Genomic DNA, 26,081 nt, shown 5'->3' on the forward strand with positions numbered 1-26,081 from the left:
ATATACCACTCTGTGTCTTTTGACTGGAGCATTTAGTCTATTGACATTTAAGGTAATTATTGATAGATACGTATTTATTGCCATTTTAAACTTTATTTTCCCTTTGCTTTTATATTTCTTCTTTGTCCCTTTCTTTTTGTTTTTCCTTTTGTGTGTGGTTTCATGAATTTCTTTTGTATTATACTCATGTTCTCTTTTTTTTTGGTTTTTTTTAATCCATTGCATGTTTTTGCTTTGTGATTACCCTGTTTTCAAGTATGTTAACCACTTCCTATATCTACTTGCCTTATTTTTTTTAATCTATTTAAATTAATTATTTATTCATTTATTTTGGCTGCGTTGGGTCTTCGTTGCTGCACACGGGCTTTCTCTAGTTGTGGCAAGGGGGGTACTCTTCATCGAGGTGCGCAGGCTTCTCATTGCGGTGGTTTCTCTTGTTGTAGAGCACGAGCTCTAGGCATGTGGGCTCAGTAGTTGTGGCTCGCAGGCTCAGTAGTCGTGGCTCATGGGCTCTAGAGCGCAGGCTCAGTAGTTGTGGCAAGTGGGCTTAGTTGCTCTATGGTATGTGGGATCTTCCTGGACCAGGGATCAAAACCATGTCCCCTGCATTGGCAGGTGGATTCTTAACCACTGCACCACCAGGGAAGTCCCTCTACCTGCCTTAGACTGTAGTCATATAGGCTCAAACACATTCTAGGAAAAAAAAAAAAAATCTACATTTTATTACTCTTCTCCCCCACATTTTATGATTTTGATCCTCTTTTACATCTTCATTTTAATTCTTTTGCTGTTCATTGTGGTTATCACTTTCACAGAAGTTTTTTGATTTTTTGTTTTAATCAGTGTACTGGGTTATTTAAGTGATTTACTCTTTCCTGTAGATTCTTACTTATTTTCTATTTAGAGAAGACCTTTCAATATTTCCTTTAGGGTAGGTTTAGCATTGCTGTATTCTTTTACTTTTGCTTGTCTTTATCTCTCCTTCTATTCTAAATGATAATCTTGCTGGGTAGAGCATCCTAGGTTGCAGGTTTTTCCTGTTCAGGACTTTGAATATATCTTGCTACTCCCTTCTGGCCTGCAACCTTTCTGTAGAGAAATCAGCTGATAGCCTTATGGGGGTTCCCTTGAAATTAACTTTTTGTTTTCCTCTTGCTGCCTTTAGAATCCTCTCTATCTTTAACTTTTGTCATTTTTATTATAATATGTCTTGGTGTAGGTCTGTTTGCGTTTACCTTTTGTGGGACTGTCTGTGCTTCCTTTACCTGGATATCTGTTTCCTTCTTTAGGCTTGGGAAGTTTTCAGCCATAATTCTTCAAATACATTTTCAATCCCCTTTTCTCTTTCTTATCCTCTGGGATCCCTATTATTTGTAGATTGGCATGCTTTATATTATCCCATAGGTGTCTTATATTGCTTTCATTTTTTTTCATTTAGTTTTCTGTCTGCTGTTCTAATTGGGTGATTTCCATTATTCTATCTTCCAAATCACTTATTCATTCTTCCACATTATTCATTCTGCTATTCATTACCTTTAGCTCAGCTTTCATCTTGGCAAATGAATTTTCTAATTTTTCTTGGCTCCTCCTTATAGTTTCTACAGTAGTTCCTTTTTATAGTAATCTGCATTTCTATCAATAGTCCTTCTTAATTCCTTCAGTATTTTTATTATCTCCTTTTTGAACTCAGTGTCTATTAGACTGAAGAGGTCTGTTTCATTGTTTGTTCTTTCAGGGGAATTCTCTTGATCTTTTAATTGGGAGTGGTTCTTCTGCTTCATTTTACTTATATTTCCCTTGCTCTATGAGTTTATGAGAAGAAACAATTATCTACTGTGGTCTTGGAGGGCTATTTTTATGTGGGAGTATCCCTGTATAGCCTGTGTGGGCATAATATTTTTTGGTGCGAGGGCTGTCCTTAGTGTGGTTGTCTGCCGCCTCTTTCCTCAGTATGTGCTGGCCATTATCCCCTTGATAGGAGGAGTGACTGGTGTTATGGTGACCAGAGCCTGCACTGGATATTGAGTGGGGCCTCCTCTTTGCTCTGTGGTTGTCACTGCCCTGTCAGGGGCTGGGTCTGTTCCCTAGTTGTTGGAGTAGAAGCCCCCAGATCCGTTTCTGAGCTGCAGCGTGAGATAGGTGGGATTGGAGCGCTCCCATTGGGAGAGGAGCCACTAATTATTCCTCTGCCAGAGCTGTTCACCAGTGAGTGTGCTTTGTTGTATCACCTGTCACCTGTTGTGTGGGCTCACAAAGTACACTGCTGTTGGCACTGCCTTCGGCCCGTCTCAACCTTGGGAATGCTGTCTCAACCCTGGGAATCCCATCTCAACCTTGGTGTCCCTCAGACATTGTTTTCACAAGGCCACCAGTGCAGATCCACCAAAGTCAGGTCCTAGGACCTCATTAGTCACACATTTGGACCCGCTGTGGGAGCTATGGAGGCAGCTCAGACCCTGGCCCAGCCCAGCCCCCCCATGCACGTGCCCACAAAGCCCACAGCTGCTAAGCCAGAGCCATCCCAGCTGTAGGCACACCTGCTATCTACTCGGATGTCCTGCAGGCACTAAATTTACAGAGCCAGTGGCGGAGGTGTAAATCTGTGGCTCGCACAACCTCGGGGTGAGATTTCAACCCTACACCCTAAGTTGCATGGCCCCTGGGGCTCAGCTATTGTTTCAGCCCCACCTCTGTGAGTGGACAACCCGCTGGCATCTGCCCCCAGTGCCCCCGAGGCGGCAGCTGGGACGCGAGAGCCCTCGGAGGCAGGAGCCCCCAGGCAGCAGCTAGGGCATGCTCTCACAGAGCCCGCGGAGGCGGGGCCGGCACATGGAGAAGGAGGCTGTAATGGCAGCCCCACCCCTCCCTACATGCACCACTTAACAATGGCGCTTCACTTCTGTGGCAGGCCCAGGCTTTTTCCACGAACACCCCCGTTCCAGCTATGCCACACTCCACCCCCTTCAGGCTGTCTCCACGCAGCCAACAACAGTCCTTTCCCCGGGTCTGTTCTCTAAACCCTGAGTTCCAGCACCCAGCCCCACCCATACCAGCAGATGTGTCCCAGGCTGGGGCATACAGGGCAGTGGCGCGGACTGTCTGTGCAAGTCTCTCTCAGTTCTGCCTGCTACAAGCTGGTTGTTGCGTTCTCCTCTGAGCCTCTGAAGCTCCCCTTCTGTCCCAGCTGATCTCCCCACTGGTGAAGTGGCTTCCCAGGGTGCAGGAACCTTTCCTCATTATCCTCTCTCCCCACTGCCCCCCGGCACAGGTCCCATCCTGCTTCCTTTTGTCTTTTCTTTTTTTTCTTTCTTTCGTTCTACCCGGTTACATGGGGATCTTTCATGTCCTTTAAGGGGTTTGAGGTCTTCTGTTAGTGTTCAGTAGGTGTTCTGTGAGAATTGTTCCATTTGTAGATGCATTTTTGATGTATTTGTGGGAGGAGGTGAGTTCCACATCCTTCTACTCTGCCATCTTGATTGGAGCCCTTGACATTAGTGTTATTGAAGGACTCATCCACTTCCAATATTTCGTGATTCTTTGTTGCAAATGCAGAAGAAAAGGTTGAAACTAAAATCTAAATGACTATATACCTGCTGCAGTCTCCTAAGGTTAGAGAAAAAAAATGAACAACCTCTTTTTATTTTAATAAAAGGCAGTTTCAAACTGCCTGGTTTTGTGCCCTTACATGATTCATGTTCACTGTGCCTGCTACCTGCCTTTTGTAATGATGGTAGTTAGTAAGACGTAATGTCTACACAAAGCTTTTCATCACTATGAAAGCATCTGCCTCTTAATCCTCACAGCATCCTGGGGTCAGGAGCGTTCTGTTATTAAACATTTCAGTGACATTTCATAGTTGCGGAGTGCTATACAATTCTTGATTGGTTAGACTTTTCAATCCCCAGATAAAAATTCAATTTACTGGTGGTGAAACTATGGCCCAAGAGACCAAACAATTTGGCAGAATATCCCCTCTCTTTTTAGCCTCACTTTTTCTACAGTCTGCAGAGAAGAGAGTGGGTTCTGAACCTTCTTGCAAATGTGTCCCTCACATGCCCCTGCTATGAATTTATTCTAAGCACCCCTGGTGGGAAAGAGCAGCCTACAGCATCCTTTCATTGTGGAGCCCCTCACATTGTGCTCTCACTCTGCCCCAGTAGCGCTTCTGTGACAGGTAAGCCCCCTCTCTCCAGTGCCTCACTTCCTCCCTCTGCACCGGCAACTGCCCTAGAGGGTCTTCCCCATCTCTTTAAAATTAAAGACAAAAACAAAACTTTCAACCTTATGTCTCCCTCTGGCTGCTTGGCCATTTGCTGCTTTGCACAGCCAAGCACGTAGAAAAATGGTCTAAATCAGGGGTCAGCAGATGATTTCTTTAAAGGACCACATAGTAAATATTTTTGGCTCTGTGGGCTGTACAATCTGTATCTCAACTACTCATCGGCCATTGTAGCACCAAAAGCAACGATGGATAGTACTAAAATGCATGGGTGTGACTGGGTTCCGATTAAACATTATTTACAAAACCAGGTGGCAGGGCAGAGACCCCTGGTGTAAATTACTGTCCCCTTCGTTCACTTCCCAGTCACTTCACCCTTTTGCATCCTCTGTTTCTCCACCACCATTCCATGGACACCGCTGTGTCAAAAATCACCAGGGGCCTCTTCATTGTTAAAGCCATCTTCTGGCTTGACATCTTTCCTGCATTTCTTGCTGTTAACCACCCTCCTATGCCTAGCTATCTCCTCCCTTGGATTCTGTAGCTCCACCCTCCCTGATTCTTGCCCTGCCTTCTGACTGTTCCTTCCTAGTTATCTCTGCCTCTACAGATCCACAACACTCCTCTGTTACACATTTGTCTCTGGATCAAGTAGGAATACGTTTGGCTCAAAGAGGTATAATATTAAACTAAAAATAGCTTAAACAAATGGTAGTTAACTTTTCTTACATAGCAAGATCTGAGGTAAGCAGTTGTAAATTGTTCATTGGCCCTGACAGTGTTCAGCCATTATCTCTGTAATTCTTTTGGTCTTTTCCTTTATGGTGGCCAAACGACCACTAAGGCCCCACCTGTCACCTCCAAGCTCAAGGCAGGGAAAAGGTAAGGGATGTTGCCAGCTACACCTGTCACGTTTTAATCGGGAAGTGATAGTTTCCTAGAAACCCCGTCATTGGACTTGGGTTTACATTTTAATGTCCAGCACTAGTTACAGAGGAGGTTCTGAAGACAAGTATTCAGCTGGGCACATTACCATCTCAAACAAAATGAGGGTTCTGTCAAGGAGGAAGTAGAAGAAGGTGGATTTGAATATGCAACCCATGTGTCTGCCACAGTCATCTCTGCACCTTGCCTCATTCCTTTCTGTTTCTAGTGCCCAGCACAGTATTTATTCCACAACAGACATGAATAAATGTTGAATGAATGAGTGAATTAGGTAAAACACAAAGGTGGGAAAGAGTGTAGAACTTACCCAAGGTCACCCAGCTTCTTTTCCATAAGCAGTTCTTAGTTGAGTCCCGAGAGTGAGGCCGCCACAGCCACCATCTCTGGAGCAAGGCGGCCGCAGGTGCAAAGGCTTCCCCCACTAATGTCCCCGTCTGTAAGATCCTAAGGACTAGTTACGCCTGGGGGCATTGCTGTTCGGAAGGTTGTCTTGGCTGATGTCTGCCTTATACAGAGTTTCACCGAGACATGCGGTGCCGCAGACAGGCCAGTATTTATATTCTTTTTTATCATGCATTTTTAGAGGGAGACTGATGGTTGCGTGGAGAAAGGACTTAGAAAGGACCTCTCCTCTGCGTCTTAGGCAACTCAGCTCTGTCCCCAAACTTTTATACCTGACCCACCAAGACCAGAGGTTCCAGTTAACCAGGCCTTCCCCCTCTCCTTAGGAAAGAGTTTGAGAATATACTTGAGACTTCTCCTGAGGATCTCACCCCATCCCTCCACAGCCCATCCCGGTTTTCCTCCATTGCATGGGACATCCTCCCTGAGAAGAGTTTCAGTAGATGCAGATGTCCTCACTGCCTCACGTTTCCGGTTAGATTTTAGTGCTCCTCATCGATGGGCATTCTGGGCAACTCTTCCTCTGCTGTTGTTGCAAATGGACTCATGGAGAGCCTGTCCACTGTGGATAAGCACCTATAGAAACATTCATTCCCATGCTCTGGCCCCTGGCCTCTTCGCCAACCTGATCCTGCATCTCCCCACCAGCCCCCTTCCCTGGTGAAGTGGCCTCTGAAAGCGAGGGGACAGTGGGCCACAGGATTCTCAGAAGTACAGCAGGTGAGCAGGAGGCTGTGGACGGCCCTTAACCCTTCCCTCAAGGCTCAGGCAATGCTCAGGAAGGTTCTCTGGGAATCAAGCTGACGACTCCTAAAACGTCAGAGTGGCTCTACGGTCCAGCTGATGAAGCAGTAACACAGCTTGTGGTGGACTCTTCCTAGCATAGCTTATAGAGACTATTGTAAATAGCCTCCTCAGGAGGAGGGGAAAAAATCAAAAGTTGGGAGTTATGTGACAGAATCATCACTGGGGTACAGGGAGATTGCAGTACCATGTTGATGCCACTGTTGTTTCAAACACTGGTCAGCAGTGTTACTCTCCCTTCTTGACTTTCTCCCAGATCCTCTCTCTAATCCTTACACCCCAACTTCCATTTGCTTTCTGCCAGTCTTCTTCCTCCCCCTTCTTTTTCATCCCCTCAAAACAGAGACTGAGCCTGAATCTGGCAAGAGAAGCCCTCTGAAGTGGGCAGATTACTCCCCGCAGAAGAGCAGTCTCTTCCCACACTGGGCAGGGGAGAAATTAAAATGGCAGCAACTCTGAGTTACTGGCCAGGGTGTAGGAGCCACCTGAAAGTGGTGCCCTGAAAGCCTCCCTCAGAAGGAAGCCCCACCATGCAGGCTGCCAGGTGGTAAGGTCTACAGCAAGGAGGCAGCACAGCTGGGGCCACAGTGATTTATATGAAAATGACAATGCAGGTTTAATGTTTTTTTACGAACTTGGTTTACTTGACATTTTGCATGTTTATGTTATTGTTTGAATTGTATTAAATATTTTATTTCACTGTTTTTTTTTCTATTTTTATGAATTTCAAATAATTTTTAAAATACCAGTATAAAGTATTACCAAAATTTCTTTCTTGAGTGAAATCAATACTGTAATAAATGTTATAATCACTACTATTGAAACTCTCCAGCCTAACTTAAAGGTGAACAATGCTACCAGCCCATCTCGGCTCGGATCTCATGGAATCTGGCTTAAGAAAGATTTACAGACAGTAGTTCCCTTGTCTCTACCACTAGATGGCACTAGTGACCAAAATCTCACATTGGATGCTGGCCTTTGGGGATGACAGAGGGAGCAAGAACTTTGTCAGAACACTGATAACTATAGGCTTCCTGGGCTAGGGTCCCAGGGATGGGAGAAAGGCATTCTGCGTACACACTTTTTCTCTCGGAAAGCACAGAGAATGTGCCATACTTGGAGGCATTAGGAGAAAGCCCTAAACTGCAAATAACTTACTGAGCAGGAAAATAAATGTTTAGCCCAAGGAGTCAGAGAGTTCTTTACGTTACTCATCTCTGAAATTGAGAACTAGATGGTGAAGAGAGAAAAAAGATCAGAATGCATATTTTAGTTCTTAGATCAAGAAAATGAAAAACCTGTTTCATTAAAATGACAACTATTGTATATTTAACAATATAAAAACACTGCTTACAATTACCTGCAAGCTTGAAGCTTGCTTCTCACATATAGTTCTTGAAGATGCTATGCCCTAAAACCATAATAATTACCCTGATTATCTAATCTCTCTTCCTCCCAGGCTTCCACCTCCTCCCACCTCCAGTGTTTTGTAGACTCAATCTTAAGAGATTATTCTTGAACCTGGATTCACAGAGTTTGACACTCAAGGTCACTCAGCTAGTGGCAGAAATGGGAAATAAATTCAGATCGTACTGGTACACTCAACTTCCTCACAAATTGGGTACCTGGAATTGACTGACACTATGATCTAAAGCAAACTTGATATAAGCAGTGTTCAGTAGCACATCTCAAAAGGGTCCAATAATCAAAAAGTCTGGAAATTGCCCCTCCGCCTGTGTAAACATAAGACATGATAAGAAGTCAGAAAAGTTATTGGAGAACTCATCCTTCTGTACTCAGTGGTCTGACTGGCTAGAGAAGACTGGCCAGACATGTGCACAGATGTGAGTTACTTAGAATTTAATGCGTGCTCCTAGTACCTCCTAAAAGGAATCAAAGCTGTTCCTTTGTTCTTTCCACACCAGTTTGGATGATTTGCTGTTCATATGAAATATTTGTTTATATCCTGTTGTGCTTCTTTACTTTCTAAGAACTTTCAGAACTGTTAGGTTCATTGCATTAAATGCTCTAGAAGTATATACTTTTTACCTTTAAGATGTTCTCATTGAGCTAATAATTTGTTTCAGGAAATAATTTATGAGCCTGGGTCTGAAATGTATAGAAGTGATTGCTTTGCTCCAGCATCATCAAAACTTTGTGTAGGATCTCCTCTCACACCACGTTCCTCTAGGTCTCTTCCTCTTGTTCCCTTGACCCCCTTTCTCCAGCTAGCTCTCCAGAGAGGCATTACCACAGCAGAACACATGCCTACTCTGCCTTATCAGGTGAGACAAAAAAGAGATCAAACTGGAGGCTCTGCTCTGTCTCTCTAATAGAGTTTTTTGTTGTTTAATTTTTATTGCAATATACTTGACATATAACATTTTATTAGTTTTATGTCTACAAAATAATGATGTGATATATATGTGTGTGTACATATATATATATATACACACACACACATATGTTGTGAAATGACAGGTGCAATTAACACCCATCGCAAGAGTTACAGATTTTTTTTCTTGTGATGAATAACTTTAAAGATTTACTCTCTTAGCAACATTGAAATATACAGTACAGTATTGTAAACTGTCATCACCTTGTTGTACATCACATCCCCAAGACTAGTTTACCTTATAACTGCAAGTGTGTACCTTTTGACCCCCTTCACCCATTTCGCTCACCCACACCCCCCACCTCTGGCAACCACCAATCTAGTCTCTGTATTTATGAGTTCAGTTTTCTTTTAGATTCCACATATTAGTGAGGTTATATAGTATTTGTCTTTCTCTGACTTACTTCACTTAGCATAATGCCCTCAAGGTTCATACATGTTGCCACAAATGGCAGGATTTCCTTTTTTATGGATGAATAATATTCTGGTGTGTGTGTGTGTGTGTGTGTGTATATATATATATATATATATATATATATATATATATATATATATACACACACACACACACCATATTTTATCCATTCATCCATCGATGGACACTTATCTTGTTTCCACATCTAGGCTATTGTAAATAACACTGCAGTGAACATAGTGGTGCAGATATCTTTTCAAGATAGTGATTTTATTTCCTTCATATAAATACCTAGGAGTGGAATTGCTGGATCATATAGTAGTTATATTTTTAATTTTTCAGGAACCTCCATACTGTTTTCCATAGTGGCTGCATGAATTTACATTCCACTAGCGAATGCACCCTTTTCTCCACATCCTCACCGACACTTGTTAATTTGTTGTCTCTTTTGATAATAGCCGTTCTAACACGTGTGCTGTGATATCTCACTGTGGTTTTGATTTGTATTTCCCTGATGATTAATGATGTTGAGCATCTTTTCATTTACCAATTTCATTTACCAATTTCATACAGTTGGCCATTTGTATGGCTTCTTTGGAGAAATGTCTGTTCACTTCATCTGTCCATTTTTTAATCAGGTTGTTTCATTTTTTCCTATTGAGTTGTATGAGTTCTTTATATATTTTGGATATTAACCTCTTATCAGCAAATTTTCACAATCAGTGAACATTGTGAATATTTTCTCCTGTTATCTAGGTTGTCTTTTCATTTTGTTGATGGTTTACTTTGCTGTGCAGAAGCTTTTTAGTTTGATATAGTCCCACTTGTTTACTTTTGCTTTTGTTGCCTTTGTTTTTGGTGTCAAATCCAAAACATTATTGTCAAGACCAATGTCAAGGAGCTTGTCCCTATGTTTTCTTGTAGAAATTTTATGATTTCAAGTCTAACATTCAAGTCTTTACTCGATTTTGAGTTGATTTTTGCATATGGTGTAAGATAGTGGTCCAGTTTCATTCTTTGGCATGTGGTTGTCCAGTTTTCCCAACACCATTTATTGAAGAGACTGTTCTTTCCCCATTGTGTATTTTTGACTCCTTTGTCATAAATTAATTGACCATGTATGTGTGGGTTTATTTCTGGGTCTCTGTTCTGTTCTGTTGATCTATGTGTCTGTTTTTATGTCAATACACTGTTTTGATTACTCTCCCTTTCTACTCCAGTTTGAAATCAGGGAGAGTGATTCCCCCAGCTTTGTTCTTCTTTCTCAAGATTGTTTTGGCTATTTGAGGTCTTTTGTGGTTCCCTACAAATTTTATGATTGTTCTATTTCTGAGAAAAATGCCATTGGAAGTTTGATAGGGATTGTATTAAATCTGTAGTTTGCTTTGGGTAGTATGGACGTAACAATATTAATTCTTCCAACACATGAACATGGAATATCTTTCCATTTATTTGTATTTTCTTCAATTTTTTTCCATCAATATCTTATAGTTTTCAGTGTACAGATTTTTCACCTCCTTGGTGAAACTTATTCCTAGGTATTTTATTCTTTTTGATGCAATTGTAAATGGGATCATTTTCTTAATTTCTCTTTCTGATAGTTGGTTATTCTTGCCTAGAAAAGCAATAGATTTTTTTATATTGATTTTGTATCCTGCAACTTTACTGAATTCGTTTATTAGTTCTAAAAGATTTTTGGCGGAGTCTTTACAATTTTCTCTATGTAATACCATGTCATCTGCAAATAGTGATCATTTTACTTCTTCTTTTCTGATTTGGATGCCTTTTATTTCTCTTTATTGCCTAATTGCTCTGCTTAGGACTTCCAATACTGTGTTGAATAAAATTAACAAGAGTGGGCATCCTTATCTTCCTCATCTTTGAGGAACTGCTTTCAGCTTTTAACCCTTCAATATGATGTTACCCATGGGCTAATTATATGGCCTTTATTATGTTGAGTTATGTTCCCTCTATACCTAATTGTTGAGAGGTTTTTTTTATCATGAATGGATGTTGAATTTTGTGAAATGCTTTTTCTGCATGTATTGAGATGATCATATGATTTTTATCCTTCATTTTGTTACGGGTATATCATACTGATTTATTTGCAGATGTTGAACCATCCATTCATCCCTGGAATAACTTCCACATGGTATATGATCCTTTTAATGTATTGTTGAATTCAGTTTGGTAATATTTTGTTGAGAATTTTTGTATCTATGTTCATCAAGGATATTAGCCTGTAATTTTCTTTTCTTGGAGTGTCCTTGTCTGGTTATACCAGGGTAATGCTGGCCTCATAAAAGGAGTTTGGGAGTGTTCCTTTTTTCTGTGTTTTGGACTAGTTTGAAAAGGTGTTTAGTGTTATTTCTTCTTTAATATTTGGCAGAATTCACCAGGGAAGCTATCTGTTTCTATAATTTTGTTTTTTGGGAGGTTTTGATAACTGATTCAATCTCCTTACTAGTAATTGGTCTGTCCAGATTTTCTATTTCTTCATGATTCAGCCATGACAAGTTGTATATTCCTTGGAATTCATCTGTTTCTTCTAGGTTGTCCAATTTGTTGGTGTATGATGTTCATCATAATATCACGATCCTTTGTCTTTCTGTGGTATCAGTTGTAATGTCTCCTCTTTGATGTCTAAATTTTTTCAGTTCTTTTTTTCTTGGTGAGTCTTGCTAAAGGTTTGTCTGTTTATAGTTTTTTAAAAATATCAGCTCTTAGTTTCATTGATCTTTTCTATTATCTTTTTAGCCTCTATTTCATTTATCTCTGCTCTGATCTTTGTTATTGCCCTCCTTGTACTAATTTTGGTCCTAGTTTGTTCTTTTTTCTCTGGTTCCTTGAAGTGTAAAGTTAGGTTGTTTACTTGAGAACTTTCCTATTTCCTGATACAGGCACTTATTGCTATGAATTCCCCTCCAGAACTGCTTTTGCAGCATTCCATAAGTTTTGGTATATTGTATTTCTATTTTTTATTTGTCTCAAGATATTTTTTCATTTCTCTTTTGAGTTCTTCTTTGACCCATTGGTTGTTCAGTAGCATGTTGTTTACTTTCCACATATTTGTGAATTTTCCTGTTTCCTTACTGTAATTGATTCTAGTTTCATACCATTGTGCACAGAAAAGATGCTTGATATGATTTCAGTTTTCTTAATTTTGTTAATACTTATTTCGTGGCCTAACCTATGATCTATTCTGGAGAATATTCCATGTACACCTGAGCAGAGTGTGTATTCTGCTGATTTTCGGTGGAGTGTTCTGTAAATGTCTGTTAAGTCCATCAGGTCTAACATGTCACTTAAGCCCATTGCTTCATTGTATTACTGTCTTTTTCTCCCTTTATGTCTACTAATATTTGTTTTATATATTTAGGTGCATCTGTGTTGGATGCATAAATATTTGTAAATATTATATCATCTTGTTGGATTAACCCCTTTATCATTATATAATGCCCTTCTTTGTCTCTTGTTAGAGTCTTGTCTTAAAGTCTATTTTGTCTTGTATAACTCTCCCAGCTTTCTTTGGTTCCATTTACATGGAATATCTTTCCATCCCTTCACTTTTAGTCTATGTGTTATTACATCTGAAGTGAATCTCTTGTAGACAACATAGTTTGGCCTCATTTCTTATCCATTCAGTCACTCTTTGTTTTTTGATTGGAAAATTTAGTTCATTTACATTTAAAGTTATTGTTGATAGGTATGGACTTACTGCCATTTTGTTCATTGATTTCTAGCTATTTTGTAATTCTTCTGTTTCTTTCTTCTTCTCTTGCTTCCTTTGTGATTTGATGATTTTTGGTAATGCTGTGCTTAGACTTCTTTTATGTTATGGGTTTTTGCTCTGTGATCACCATGAGGCTTCTATTTAAATGTAACAGTCTATTTTAAGCTGATAACAGCTTGTTTGAATGCATTTTAAAGCTTTACATTTTTACTCTCCCCGCCACACATTTTAAAAGGTGTCACAATTTACATTTTTTTATCTTGTGTATCCATTAACAAATTATGGTAGTTATAGTTATTTTTACTACTAAAATATAGTGTATTTTACTACTTTTACTATAGTTACTTTACTCTGTCTTTTAATCTTCACGCTACATCTATAAGTGATTGACCCACCACCATGACAACATTAGATTATTCTGAATTTAACTATACATTTACTTTTGCCTGTGAGATTTATATTTTCATATTTTTTCCTGTTACCAATTAGCACCCTTTTGTTTCACCTTAAAGAAGTCCCTTTAACATTTGTTGTAAGGCTGGTCTAGTGGTGATGAGCTCCTTCAACTTTTGCTTATCTGGAAAACTTTATTTCTCCTTAAATTCTGAAGGACAGCTTTTCCAGGTAGATTATTCCTGGTTGTCAGGTTGTTTTTTTTTTTTTTCTTTCAGCACATTGAATATATTGTGCCACCCTCTTCTGGCCTGCCAAGTTTCTACCTAAAAATTTGCTTATAGTCTTATGGGGGTTCCCTTGTACATAACAAGTTGTTTTTCTCTTGCTCCTTTTAAGATTTTCTCCTTTAACTTTTGACAATTTAGTTATAATGTCTCTTTGGATTCTTCTTTTTTGGAATTCTCTGGGATTCCTGGATTTATTTCCAGGTAGTCTGTTTCTTTCCCCAGGTTAGGGAAGTTTTCAGCCATTATTTCTTCAAATAAGCTTTCTGCCCCTTTCTCTCTGTCTTCTTCTGACACCCCTATAAATGTGAATATTGATCTGCTTGATGTTGTCCCATAAGTCCTTTAAACTCTATTCACTCTTATTCTTTTTTCTTTTAGCTGGTCTGATTGAATGAATTCCAATACACTGTCTTCTAGTTCACTGATCCTTTCACTTCATCTAGTCTGCTCTTGAACCCCTTTATTGAATTTTTCAGCTCCGTTATTGTATCCTTCACCTCTGTGATTTCTGTTTAGTACTTTCTTATATTTTCTTTTTGTTGAAATTCTCACTTTGTTCATGTATTGTTTCTCTGACCTCTGTGAGCATCTTTATGACATTATTTGAGCTCTTTATCAGGTAAAAATTACTTATCTTAATTTCGTTAAGGTCTTTTCCTGGGGTTTTATCTAATTCTTTCACTTGGAATATATTCCTCTTTCTTCATTTTTCTTGACTCTCTATGTTGGTTCCTATGCATTAGATACAATAGCCAGTCTAGAATGAGTGGCCTCATGTAAGAGATGAACCTTATTATTCAACCCTGCCGTGGCTCTTGGTTGTCTCTCAAACCTTTGTGAATGTCCAGCCTACTTTGTTCTTAGTGTGGCTCCCAGTAGTTGAGGGTATACCAAGACCTGTCAGTGTCCCAAAGAGAAGGATCTCAGCACCTAGATGCAGGCTGATTGGAAGCTGGACACTCAGGCAGTAACTTTTAAAGTATGCCCGTATACCTCTTTCAGAAGAAGACTGAGAGATGGGCATTCTGTCTGCTCCCTCTGCACTGAGCCCTAGGGGGATAGCAGGTTAAGAACTATTTCTTTGTTTGCTACCATGCCATTGAACCCATGAACACAAGCTGTGCTGCTCACCAGAGCCAGATATCAAGGGATGTGTCCTCTGAGCAGCAGCCACAAAAGCTGGAGCACCAGATGTTTGCACAACCTCCATTCATAGAAACACTGGTGACCCATGGCAGGGCAAAGGGAGAGTGCAGAGATGGCACCCACTGGCCTCCCCAGTCATTGGAGAGGATTGCAGATGCCCCCTAGATGTTGTTAAATTATAAGCCTGACCCTCAGGCTGCAGTTAAGATCTATAAATAGGCCTCTTTCACTTACAGACTGGGCATTTCAGTCTGCTGCCTCTGCCCTGTGCCCTGGTGGCATAGCTTAAGATCTGCTACTCTGTTTATTAGAGTCCTATGGGACCCAGGAACATAAACGTTGTTGGCCAGCAGAGCCAGGCAATCAAGAGGTGTGTCCCCTGGGCAGTAGCTGCAAAAGCTGGGGTGCCAGACGTGTGTATAAGCTCCTTTCCAGAAGATACCTGCTAGTGAGGCAGAAGGAGAGCATGAAGATGGTATGGTGCCCACTAGCCTCCCTGGTCTCTGGAGAGGATTACAGTTGGCATCTAGATGTGTACTAAATTAGAAGCCTGCCCCCTCAGGCCAAAGCTTTTAAAATAAGCTAATAGGCTTCTTTAATGAAAAGACTGGGCAGTTTAGTCTGCTGCCTCTGTACTGGGCCCTGGGGGTATATCCATGGTAAGTCCATGAGAGCCCATTAAGAACTATCTCTTAGTTCACTACAGCCTTGTGAGTCTCTTGGACCCAAACCCCACTGGCTTTCAGAGCTAGATGTTATGGGGGCCCATCTCTCAGGTGGAAGTCTTAAAAGTTGGGGTGCTAGATGTAGGGTCCAAGCCCTTTGCTCCTCAGGGAGAATCCAAGAGTTGTGAGTTCCCTCCTGGTTGCATGTCGCCCTGCCGGGAGTGGGTTTTATGGCAAGGTTGTGATCAGCCTCTCGTACCCATTTCAGTGTGTCTTCTTGTTCACCCGATGCGTAGGAGTCGCTCAGCTAGTTTCTGGATTTCTTTCAGAGGGATTGTTGTTCAATTTGTAGCTGTAGATTCAGTGTGTCAGTGAAACGAGGCGAGTGGAGGAGGCTGCTTTGTTGCCGTCTCAATCCAGAACTCTCCAATAGAGTTTTATAGGTAATTATTCAGAGTTTTCCTGTTTTGGGGATCTGAAACACAGTAAATAGCATCCCCAGATGCTTTGAGGCAGAGCCCTACGCCCTCCTTCCCAGCCCTGACCTAACAGTCTGCTGCTTTGTGGTTCTAGAAAAATAACTGTGTGCTGCCTGAGGATCTGAAGAACTTTTACCTGATGACCAATGGCTTCCACATGACATGGAATGTGAAGCTGGATGGTGAGTCATCCCCCTTGCTGTAGAGGAACATTTCCCTGGCTGAGAGGTTAGAGGAGACAACCCTGAGGGCCTTTACAACTTGTGAGTCTTTGAATCTGGACAGTTTTTGTGGGTTCTTCTAAAGTGCAGTGTCCATAAGCTGTGATTATCTCCCAAAGCTAACACGTGCCATCATTGCTTCACCCACTGCCTCCCCAGCCCCCGTGCCAGGGTCTACCCAGTACTTAACTGGAAGCTCAATTTAGAGGCTTCCTGTTGGCCTGAGGTGGAGGGAAAAATTAGTCACTACACAAAAATCCTGAGCCACCTCAAACTTAAAGCCTCTGAGGATTCCACCTTGGAGCAGCCTCCTCAGGATGAGCTGCAGTGACAGCCTCTGGTGGTCATAAGAGGGGCTCCTTCCTTCATTCCCAGCACGGTGGAGACCTCAGGGCTCCGACCCTCAGACCAGAGCCTTTCCTTCTCTGCCTCACATCTCCTCAGCCTGAGTCATCAACCACCTTAGTTCGCAGGCTATCATCCTTGGTATTAAATACGTCCAGAATAAACATTTCTATCGTGAATGTGGGAAATGACACCTTGGTACATGTCAGAGATTCAGGTACTATGCAGGCATGAAAGTCAGTGCTGTGCATTTAGGTGAAGACTCTAGTAACGTTCCATAGACTAGGAAATCTGGATCTAGCCACTGGAGTCCAGCTCATTCCTGACACAGACTTCCCTGTCCTCAAGAGGACTTTATTATCTCCAAACTCCAGCCACATCCCCAGATCTACTTTGGTCCTTGGGAATCAGCCTATATGTCTCCTTGCTGCCACTAAGAATGCAGTCACTTCTGTGACACAGCAAACCTGCAGAACTGACTCCTCCCCTTCATTGCCGCTACCTCCTAGGTTCCCTTTTTCTGGTGACTCCCCAAACCTTCCTGTTTTTCTCGCAGCTGACCAGAGGCATATTTTATAGCCTACTACTAAGCATTTAACATGAACTTTTGGCTTAGAATCATTTCCTCTGATGGTCTAGAAACCATTGTTGTCACCAACATCAGAAACCCTCATGGCCATGGCCTTTGGAGTCTGGAGCAACAGAGAGAGTGGACAGAGGCTAGAGTGACTGTCAGATTTTCCCTTGCCCACATCACGGAGACAGGCTAGCCCCTTCAGAAGCCTGCATCAGAAAAGAAACATTTCATGAAGGTTTTATGAATGAGTCCCTATTCATTATTAATACTTTTTCTAATGTAATCCTCCCAACCCATCTTCTTATCCTTATCTGCATTGCTGTACCCATTCTTTACTGGATGGCTCAAATCATTATCAGAAAAGCCAGCAAAGGCAGCTTCCAATGTTTACCTCCTTAGCGGTCTTTTCTTGGACATTCCATGATCTGTACACCAGCTGTTTTATTGCCTTCAGTTATGCCAGTTTTTTAGCAGTCATATGTCCAAGTCTTTGTGTGTCATCCCATGTCCAACACCCTGTATTATAAGGATTCTATATGATAGATAAGGAAAATACATAGTCTGCCTGTTTCTGTTTACACCTGAATCACAGACGACTGAACCAAGCAAGAAGGCTTTCAAGACAGTTTGCTCCATTGAGTAAGAAAAAATGACAGGTAGAGGGGGAGATAGTTTCCATAGTGAAAGCTTATGACAAGAAGGGTAGAAGCGGTCAGTTATATAATCAAAGCTGTTACTCCTTTGGAAAGTATAACCCTTCATTCAAGGGATGGCAGGAGCAAAAACATTTTTAAGTCCTTTGATCTTCAAACTAGGGCCCCTACCCTAGAATTCCCAGTTCTTTTTGAGAATCCCCTTTTAAAATTTCCTTTGGTGATCCGCCCTAACACGTGCAGTGGGGACTCTTCACTCATGGCCCCAGCTGTTTGCTTTTTTTTTTGCATAAAAGGCTGGTGCTTTGGAGCATGTAGTGCATTGATTCTCTCCTTTCCACTTTCCATTCAGTTCCTCAGCCCTGGGATCAAATAATAGCTGGGTTTAAGTTAGTCAAGCAGAAACCCTTCTGATGACCATGGTAACTAGCTTATTACTCCATGTAACTCTTTTTGTTAACGTTCCCATAGAACATACCATTCCATTGGGCAGCATGGCAATTAACAGCATCTCAAAACTGACTCAACTCAACCAGTCTTCCCTGTACTCACTTCCTAACGCACCAACTCTTGCAGACCTGGAGGACGATACACAAGAAGGTAACTGGACGGGCTTCTGCTTTGAGTTAGAAATCAGCCTGCTTGTTTCCATTTTATAATGTTGAAAATAATAGGAAGACATTGTGGCATTGTAACATGTTCCCCTAAACCCAACCCTTCCCATTTATGGCTTCTCTGAACCATGGGAGTAAGGTTAAAAACAAAAACAAAAAAAAAACCAGCCTGTATCAAAAAAGGAAATTTTCATGAAGAAAATGCCAGGGTTGGGATCTTTGTTTCCAGCACCCACTTCAGTCCCTGGCACATAGTAGGCAGTTAATGAATACCTGGTAAGTGAATGAATGTTACAGATTAAACTTCACTCCACATTTCAGTATTGAGAGGTTTCAGGGACCGTGACAGTCTAAATGCAGCTCCCTTCCTCCCTTCAGGCTCTTTGCCACTTCTGATTAAAATGGCTTATAATTCAAATGGCTGCTAAAGCTATGATCAACTATGTATAAGTGAGGACTTCTTCAGTCAGAACTGTGTTTGGCTGCATATAACAGACCCCCATTACAATGTTTAAATAGGAGTTTATTTTTCTCATAATAAGAAATCTGGAACTAGGATGGTGTAGCTGCTTGAGAAACTCAATGATAAAGTCTCCCTCTGGATTCCTGGCACACCAGCCTTTGTGTTTGGTTTTCATCCTCATGGTTGAAGAATGTGGGCTCTACCTCCAAGCTTCAAGTCTATGTTCCAGGCAGGAAAAAGAAGAGTAAAGGGCAAAATAACTGTCTCTTGGCAGAATATTTTCCTTTTTGTCAGAAAAATAATAGTTTTCCCAGAAGCCCCTCCCAATAACCATTGGCCAGAATAGAGTCAAAAGGTTACCTATAGTGCAAGGGAATTTGAGGAGATTAGCTGTGTAGTATTGCCTCATCAAACAGAACTGGAGTTTTAAAAAGGGAGAATGAATATTCAGTAGGCAACTAGTGTCTCCAATACTAATGCCTTGGAGTGCATTGAAGTTCTGACAGAGAGAACTGATGCAAGGCTTTCTCCTTCAACTGGACAAGCAGCTGGACAATAGGAGGAGGAGTCCAAGAGCTGAGCCTGGAAAGTGTTGGGCCCTGGGAAGAGTTTGTCACTCAGAAATGTGTGGAATCCTCAAGGATAGGATAAAGGTCACATTTGCTTCATATGTGTGTACTGGGGCTCTCTAACCCCTAAAAGGCAAAAGAGTTATTAAATAAGTAGAATGGGTGTGCCCTGCTTTTGAAGCTGGTAGATAAAGATAGACTAGATGACAGGATTTCAAGGGACCTCAGCAAAGGACTGAGCTAGGGGTAGAGACCACACTGTCCTACATACTGATGGGGATAAAAACCACGTGGGCTTCTGGCACCTTCTGAGTTCATGCTTTTTAGGATAGTCCAACAATTAGACCTAAGCTTCATTAAACTTAAGTAGAAGAATGCTGACTTTTCTCAGGGGACTCAGCAGTTAGAAAGAGGACAATCAGGATGCAATATCAGAATACACAACCAGAGAAATAACACTGCTAGAGGACACAGATGAAAACCTAAATAAAATCAAGAACACTTAAGGGCATTTAAGACAGCACAAAGACCTCCTATAGAAAAAAAGTAAAAATTCTTGATTAAACAACTGACTAGATGAATTGAAGACGGGTATAAATATTGAGACCTGAGTTAGTAGCCTGAAAAAGCAAGTGCAAGAAATATCTAAAAAGACAGATAAATAAATTTTAAAAGGAGAAATGAGTGAAAAGGTGGAGGGTAAGAGAAATAGAAAATACATCCAGGTGACCTTCCATTGGAATTATAGGTGCTCAAAAAAGAGAAAAAGAATAGCTGGAAAGGGAATAATAAATAAACAGTAATAAACGAAAACTTTTATTCAATCTGCAGATTGAAAGGGCTCTCCTAGACTCAAATTGAATTCAGGAGAAAACAGACACCTAGGCATTACATGATGCAGAAAAAAATCACAAGCTTCTAGGCAAAAATAACAAATTACTTGTGAAGAGAGAATAATCAGACTGACATCAGACTTCTCACCTGCAACAGTGGAAACTAGAAGGCAGTAAAAAAACATAAACAGGTTACTGAGATAAAAGGAGTGAAAATCAAGAGTCCTGTATATACAGACCAAACATACGTCTCAGGTTATTAGAAGAATATTAAAGGATGTGTAAAACTTCAAGAACATAAATACTCTAACCAAAAGACAGATGAAATGGAATGGAGATCTCAAGATGCAGATATATAAAGAGGAAGGGAAACAAGAGATTAGTGAACCTCCTATGAAAGAGAAAGACTAAATTAAATCTTAATATCCAGGAATGTATACAACTTTTACATAAGAACTCTTGGAAAAGAGGGGACATAGTGCACAGAATATGTTTAAATGTATACTCTCAGCTAAACCTAACAGAAAAGAGAGAGGCAAGATATAAGAGCTTTATGGGTTAAATTGTGTCCCCTCCCCCCAAAAAATATTCATATGTTGAAGTCCTAACCTCACTACCTCAGACTGTGACCTTATTTGGAAATAGGGTCATTATAGATGTAAGTAGGTAAGATGAGGTCATACTGGAGTTGGGTGGAGCCCTAATCCAATATGACTGACCACCTTTTAAAAGGGGAAATTTGGAGATACAGATATAAAAGAAAGCCATGTGAAGATGAAGACAGAGATGGGGTGGTACTTTTACATACCAAGGAAAGCTAAAAGTTGCAAGTAAACCACCAGGAGCTAGGGGAGAGGCATAGAACAGATTCTTCTCCACAGCCCTCAAAAGGAACCAACCTTGACCTTGGATCTGTGGCCTCCAGAAGCGTGAGATAACAAATTTCTGCTATTCAAGCCATTCAGTTTGTGGTACTTTGCTACAGTAGCCCTAGCAACTAATACAAAGAATGTTCCAGAGAGTCCTTTTAATAGAAAATGTAGGACAAAGAGGAAAGGAAGTAGAAAGTGGAAGCCTCATCCTACTGTAGGAAAGAAATAGTATGCCTTGTTGGGGGAAACAGAGTGTCTTGGTGTATTGGTTTTCTATTCATGTATAACAGATTACCACAAATTTAATGGCTTGAAACACTAAAAATTTATTATCTAACAGTTTTCATGAGTCAGAAATTTAGCTACAGATTAGCAGTCTTCTGCTTAGGATCTTTTCAGGCTAAAAACAAGGTGTCAGCTGGTGCTGTGATCTCATCTGAGGCATAAGGGCCTCTTCCAAGCTCACTGGTGGTTGACCTTATTCAGTTTCTTGCAGCTGTGGGACTAAGTCCTTGTTTTCTTGTTGCCTGTTGGCCAGGGCTCGCTCTTGGCTCATTTAGGCTGCCCTCAGATTCTAGCCACAAGACCCTCTCACAATATGGCCACTTGCTTCTCAGCCAGCAGGAATATTTCTCTCCAGTCTGCTACAACAGAGTTTCATAATGTTACCTAATCAAGGGAATGACTACTCCATCATATTATAGGTCCTGACCACACTCAGGGGAGGAGGTTGTACAGGTGTGTATACACACAAGCATGAATCTTGGGGGCCATCTTAGAATTCTGCATACCACATTTGGTTAGAGAAACAATGGCATATTGTTTTCAAGTAAGGGTAGAATCATATGGATCCAGTCATGCAAATACATAACAAAAAGGAAGATAACCATTAAAGGAATAAAAAATTACTCTAGAATCTCTAACCTAATAAAGGGAATGTTGAATCACATGAGTAAAAATAAGAAAAAGGGAAAAGAAACAACATTATAAAATAAGCAACAAAACATTAAGAGGAATAAAATAAAACAGATAAATCATTATGTTAAGTGTACTGGAATTGAATTTCCCTTTTGAAAAGCAGAAACTATCAGATTGATATAAAAAGCAAAGCTCATCTATATGTTATTTTCAGGAGCATACTTAAACTGATGAAGAGGCCTCCTGATAATGGCAGATAGATAGGTAATTCAGAGCAGTCTTCCTGCTGAAGACAACTGAAAAGTCAGGGAACATATAAAAATCATCAAAGAGCTAATAAGATGATGAGATAGCACCAGATCAACATCCAGAAGAAGACAGAAATCCAGGACAGAGGCTCAATGTTTAGGGTTGCTTTTGCCTAGGATACACTGTCCTTTTCAAAAGAGGCAATGAGGCTACTGAAAAATTGAGAATTTGACCCATATGTGAGACTAGAAGAATAAAATGGAGTCTAGAACCTACAAAAGATGGCACCCATAAAAACTACCCTACCCTTTTGGTTAGCACCGTGAGGAGCTATATACTCTAGAAGATAGAATGAACCAGAAATAACCACTCTTCACATGGACCGAAGCCCAAGTATAAGTCACCTGTGCATCCCAGAAAATGTTAAATCCCAAAATTGGACTAATTTGATTCCAGATTACTAATCTCCTCAGGGGCCTGGCAGAAAAAAACAGAAATTCACTCCAGAGAAATGTACTAAAATTGACTGTGTTAATGGTTGCATGGCTCTAAATATACTAAAAACCATTAAATTGTACACTTTAAGTGAATAGTATGGTAGGTGAATTATATCTCAGTATAAAACTCATATAAAAATAAAATTCTTCCCTAGAGGAAGAAAATATTATCCTAGACCTCATTGTTTTTATAAATAATTTTTCAAAAATAATCCTACTAAAAAAGAACCAGGCACGTGAAGAAACACAACACCATGAACAAGAACCAGCGCAAATAACAGGTAACAGAAAGATATCCACTGTTATTCCTGAGGGTGAAATTACTAGGCACAGACTGTAGGACAGTGTGCTAATGTGCACATGGAGATAAAACCAAACCAAAAATTCAGTGAAGAACTAATGACAGTGACATTGTAGATTTGACCTTATGATTCTGGCCATGTGGCATACTACCTTTTACCAGATCAGGACTTGTGGAGATAATACTCTAAACTCTGGAGAAACTTTTAAAATAATTACCTAAAAGGACTGGAGAGTAACCAAAAATAAGCAGAAACTGGAGTGGCATCTACAAATGGCAGAAGGGAACCACACTGAATGATTTTCCTATTTTTATAACTTTTCACCTGAGGGCAGACCCCAGTCAGCATCAGTCAAGGCTGCTAAAACTTGGTGGGATCCTACAGTCTGGACTTTTGATTTCATCCAAGATGGAATAGTAGGGGCCAGATTTATCTTCCCACCTGGAACAACAAAAAAAACAAAAACAGACAAAATATATAAAACAATGGATGTTGTCAAGATACTGACCATCACACAGAGAAGAACGATGAGCTCTGAATGATGGGAAACAAATGAGGTGAACCCTAGCTTATTATCTGAAAGTTTCCAGTCGACAGCGTAGAGAAGGGAACCCAAGGAGAACATGTTGTACCTGTTAATTGAGAAGACAGAACTAAGAGCCCAGCTGGATGAAGACAGGTACAGTTCACAGGACTGAGTAACAGAGAGGAATGAGCTGCATAGAGAGAGAACTGCAGAGATCTGCAGAGTGTCCTCCTCAAGTATTCAGGAAAGAACTGATGAGCACACACATGTGAAGATACTGCCCAAGGCCAGGGACAAAACCACCCAAGAAGATTAGAGGGAACAATGCCTGGTACTCACACTGTACCAGGAATAGTGTCCGTTTCTACCGGCCAGGCTGAAACACCTCATGGCTTACATAGAATTAGGTAGAGTACTCAGAAGGGTCCTGCCTCAGTAATGGGGAAAAAATTAGCCCTAGGTTAAATGCTGCCTTGGGTTCTGCCTGTCAAATACTAAGCACAAGACTGGAAAGTATCTGTTTTCGAGTAATGTAACTGTGTCTCAGAACAAAGCTCAACAATATTTATAGAAATATAAAAATAGCAAGCACTCAACAATGCAAAATTAACAATTTCTGGCATCCAATCAAAGATTACCAGGTATGCAAAAAAGCAGGGAAAAAATGACCATAATGAGGAGAAAAATTAATTGAAACCAATCCAGAATTGAGATACAGTTTAGAATTAGCAGACACAGACTTTACAACAGTCATTACTATATTCTATATGTCCAAAAACTTAGTACAGACATGGAAGGTAGGAAAAAACAAATCCAAACTTAACTTTTAGAGATTAAACTAGTTTCTGAGATGAAAAATACACTGGATGGGACTAACAATAGTTTAGATATTGCCAAAGAAAAGACTGGAGAACTTAAAGACATAACAATAGACAATCCAAAATAACACAGAAAGAAAATAAAAAATTATTTTAAAAGAGCATCAGTGAACTGAGGGACAACAAATGGTATAATGTATGTATAATTGGAGTCCCTGAAAAGAGGGGGATGGACCAGGAAATACTATTTGAAGAAATAGTGGCTCAAAACTGTACCAGCTACTTGGAACCTTAAACCATTATCTAAGAAGCTTAACAAGCCAGGAACAAGAAACATGAAGAAACAATACTAGGAAACATGAATTGCTCAAAATCAGGGATAAAGAGAAAATCTTAAAAGCAGTCAATGGGAAAAGACAATTCCATACAAAGGAGCAAAGATCAGGACAATGGCATATTTCTCATTGGAAACAATTCAATCAAGATAAAATACTCAGGGAAAGGGGAGGGATAAATTGGGAGATTGGGATTGACATATACATACTACTATATATAAAATAGATAACTAATAAGGACCTACTGTATAGCACAGGGAACTCTACTCAATACTCTGTAATGACCTATATAGGAAAAGAAAGAATCTAAAAAAGAGTGGATATATGTATAACTGATTCACTTTGCTGTACACCTGAAACTAACACAACATTGTAAATCAACTATACTCCAATAAAAAGAAAGAAAGAAAGAAAGAAAAAATCAGAGGAAAATCATGCTGTTAGACCGGAAGAAAAAATAAATACATTAAAAATTGAAAAATAAAATATTCTTTAAGCAAATTCATTTGATTAAAAAAAAATGTAAAATACTCAAAGAAAAAAATTGTCAACCTAGAATTCTATATCCCATGAAAATATCTTTCAAAAACAAAGGCCTTTTCAAAAAGCAGTCTGGCAATGTCCATTCTATAATACTTCAGGGTGTCTAGCCATATAACAAAAGCACCAGAACAAAGGGACAGGTACAGAGATGATTACTGTAGCATTTGCAGCAGAATAATTTTGGCCCCCTATCAATAGGTGGCTGACAGGATAAATTAGGGTGCATCCACTCCCACAGACGTCAGGCAGCCATTAAAAAAAATGCATTAGAGTTACAACCCTTAGAGGGCTTTCCACATGGTATTATTGTATAGAAAGTAAGATTCAGGTAACATGTGTGGTATCCCATTTTTATATAGTAAATGATCTCACAGAATTTAAATGTATACCTATATGTCTGCCTAGGACCATATGAGATGAAGAATATGAAGGTATAACCACCAGGGGAGGGTAAAACCATGTTAAAGAAAGAAACAAAGATACAAAAAGCCCTCTTATTTAGAAATGTAAATATTTATGCCTTTATGTAAAATTATATGTATGGGTATATGTGTAAATCAAAAATATCATTTTTATATACTCTGTTTTATCCAATCTCTCCTAGGTTTGTTAAACCCTTTCCACCCCAGTCACTAATGCTAATCATTATTGCATAATTGCTGTAATGAAAGAAGCAGTAGAGAAGGTTTCTGATGCTTGCATTTCTAAGAATTTATCTTTTTTTCTGTTACATCATGGTATTTCATTTCTAGGTAGGTATTTCTAACAGAGCCAGACTTAGCATTAATTATAATGTTATAATTATAATAGAAATAAACATAAAATGCCACAAATATACATTTTAGACAGAGGAAAAAGGA

The 26,081-nt window shown here is 40.1% G+C and overlaps 1 protein-coding gene across 2 annotated transcripts in view; it reads left to right on the forward strand.

Moving 5' to 3' along the window:
- The window catches only part of TPGS2 (tubulin polyglutamylase complex subunit 2), a 66,956-nt gene that overhangs the window by 25,179 nt on the left and 15,696 nt on the right, over positions 1 to 26,081 (forward strand). The window contains exons 3-5 of one of the 2 annotated variants that reach the window (XM_082354400.1): positions 8,599 to 8,655; positions 15,981 to 16,068; positions 18,154 to 18,282. In XM_082354400.1, the coding sequence (XP_082210526.1) occupies positions 8,599 to 8,655; positions 15,981 to 16,068; positions 18,154 to 18,282 (274 nt within the window). The remainder of the gene's footprint in view (positions 1 to 8,598; positions 8,656 to 15,980; positions 16,069 to 18,153; positions 18,283 to 26,081) is intronic. The other variant, XM_082354401.1, reaches the window with a different exon arrangement.

Source organism: Balaenoptera borealis, assembly GCF_965194805.1.
Source record: "Balaenoptera borealis genome assembly, chromosome: 14".
Classification (NCBI taxonomy): domain Eukaryota; kingdom Metazoa; phylum Chordata; class Mammalia; order Artiodactyla; family Balaenopteridae; genus Balaenoptera; species Balaenoptera borealis.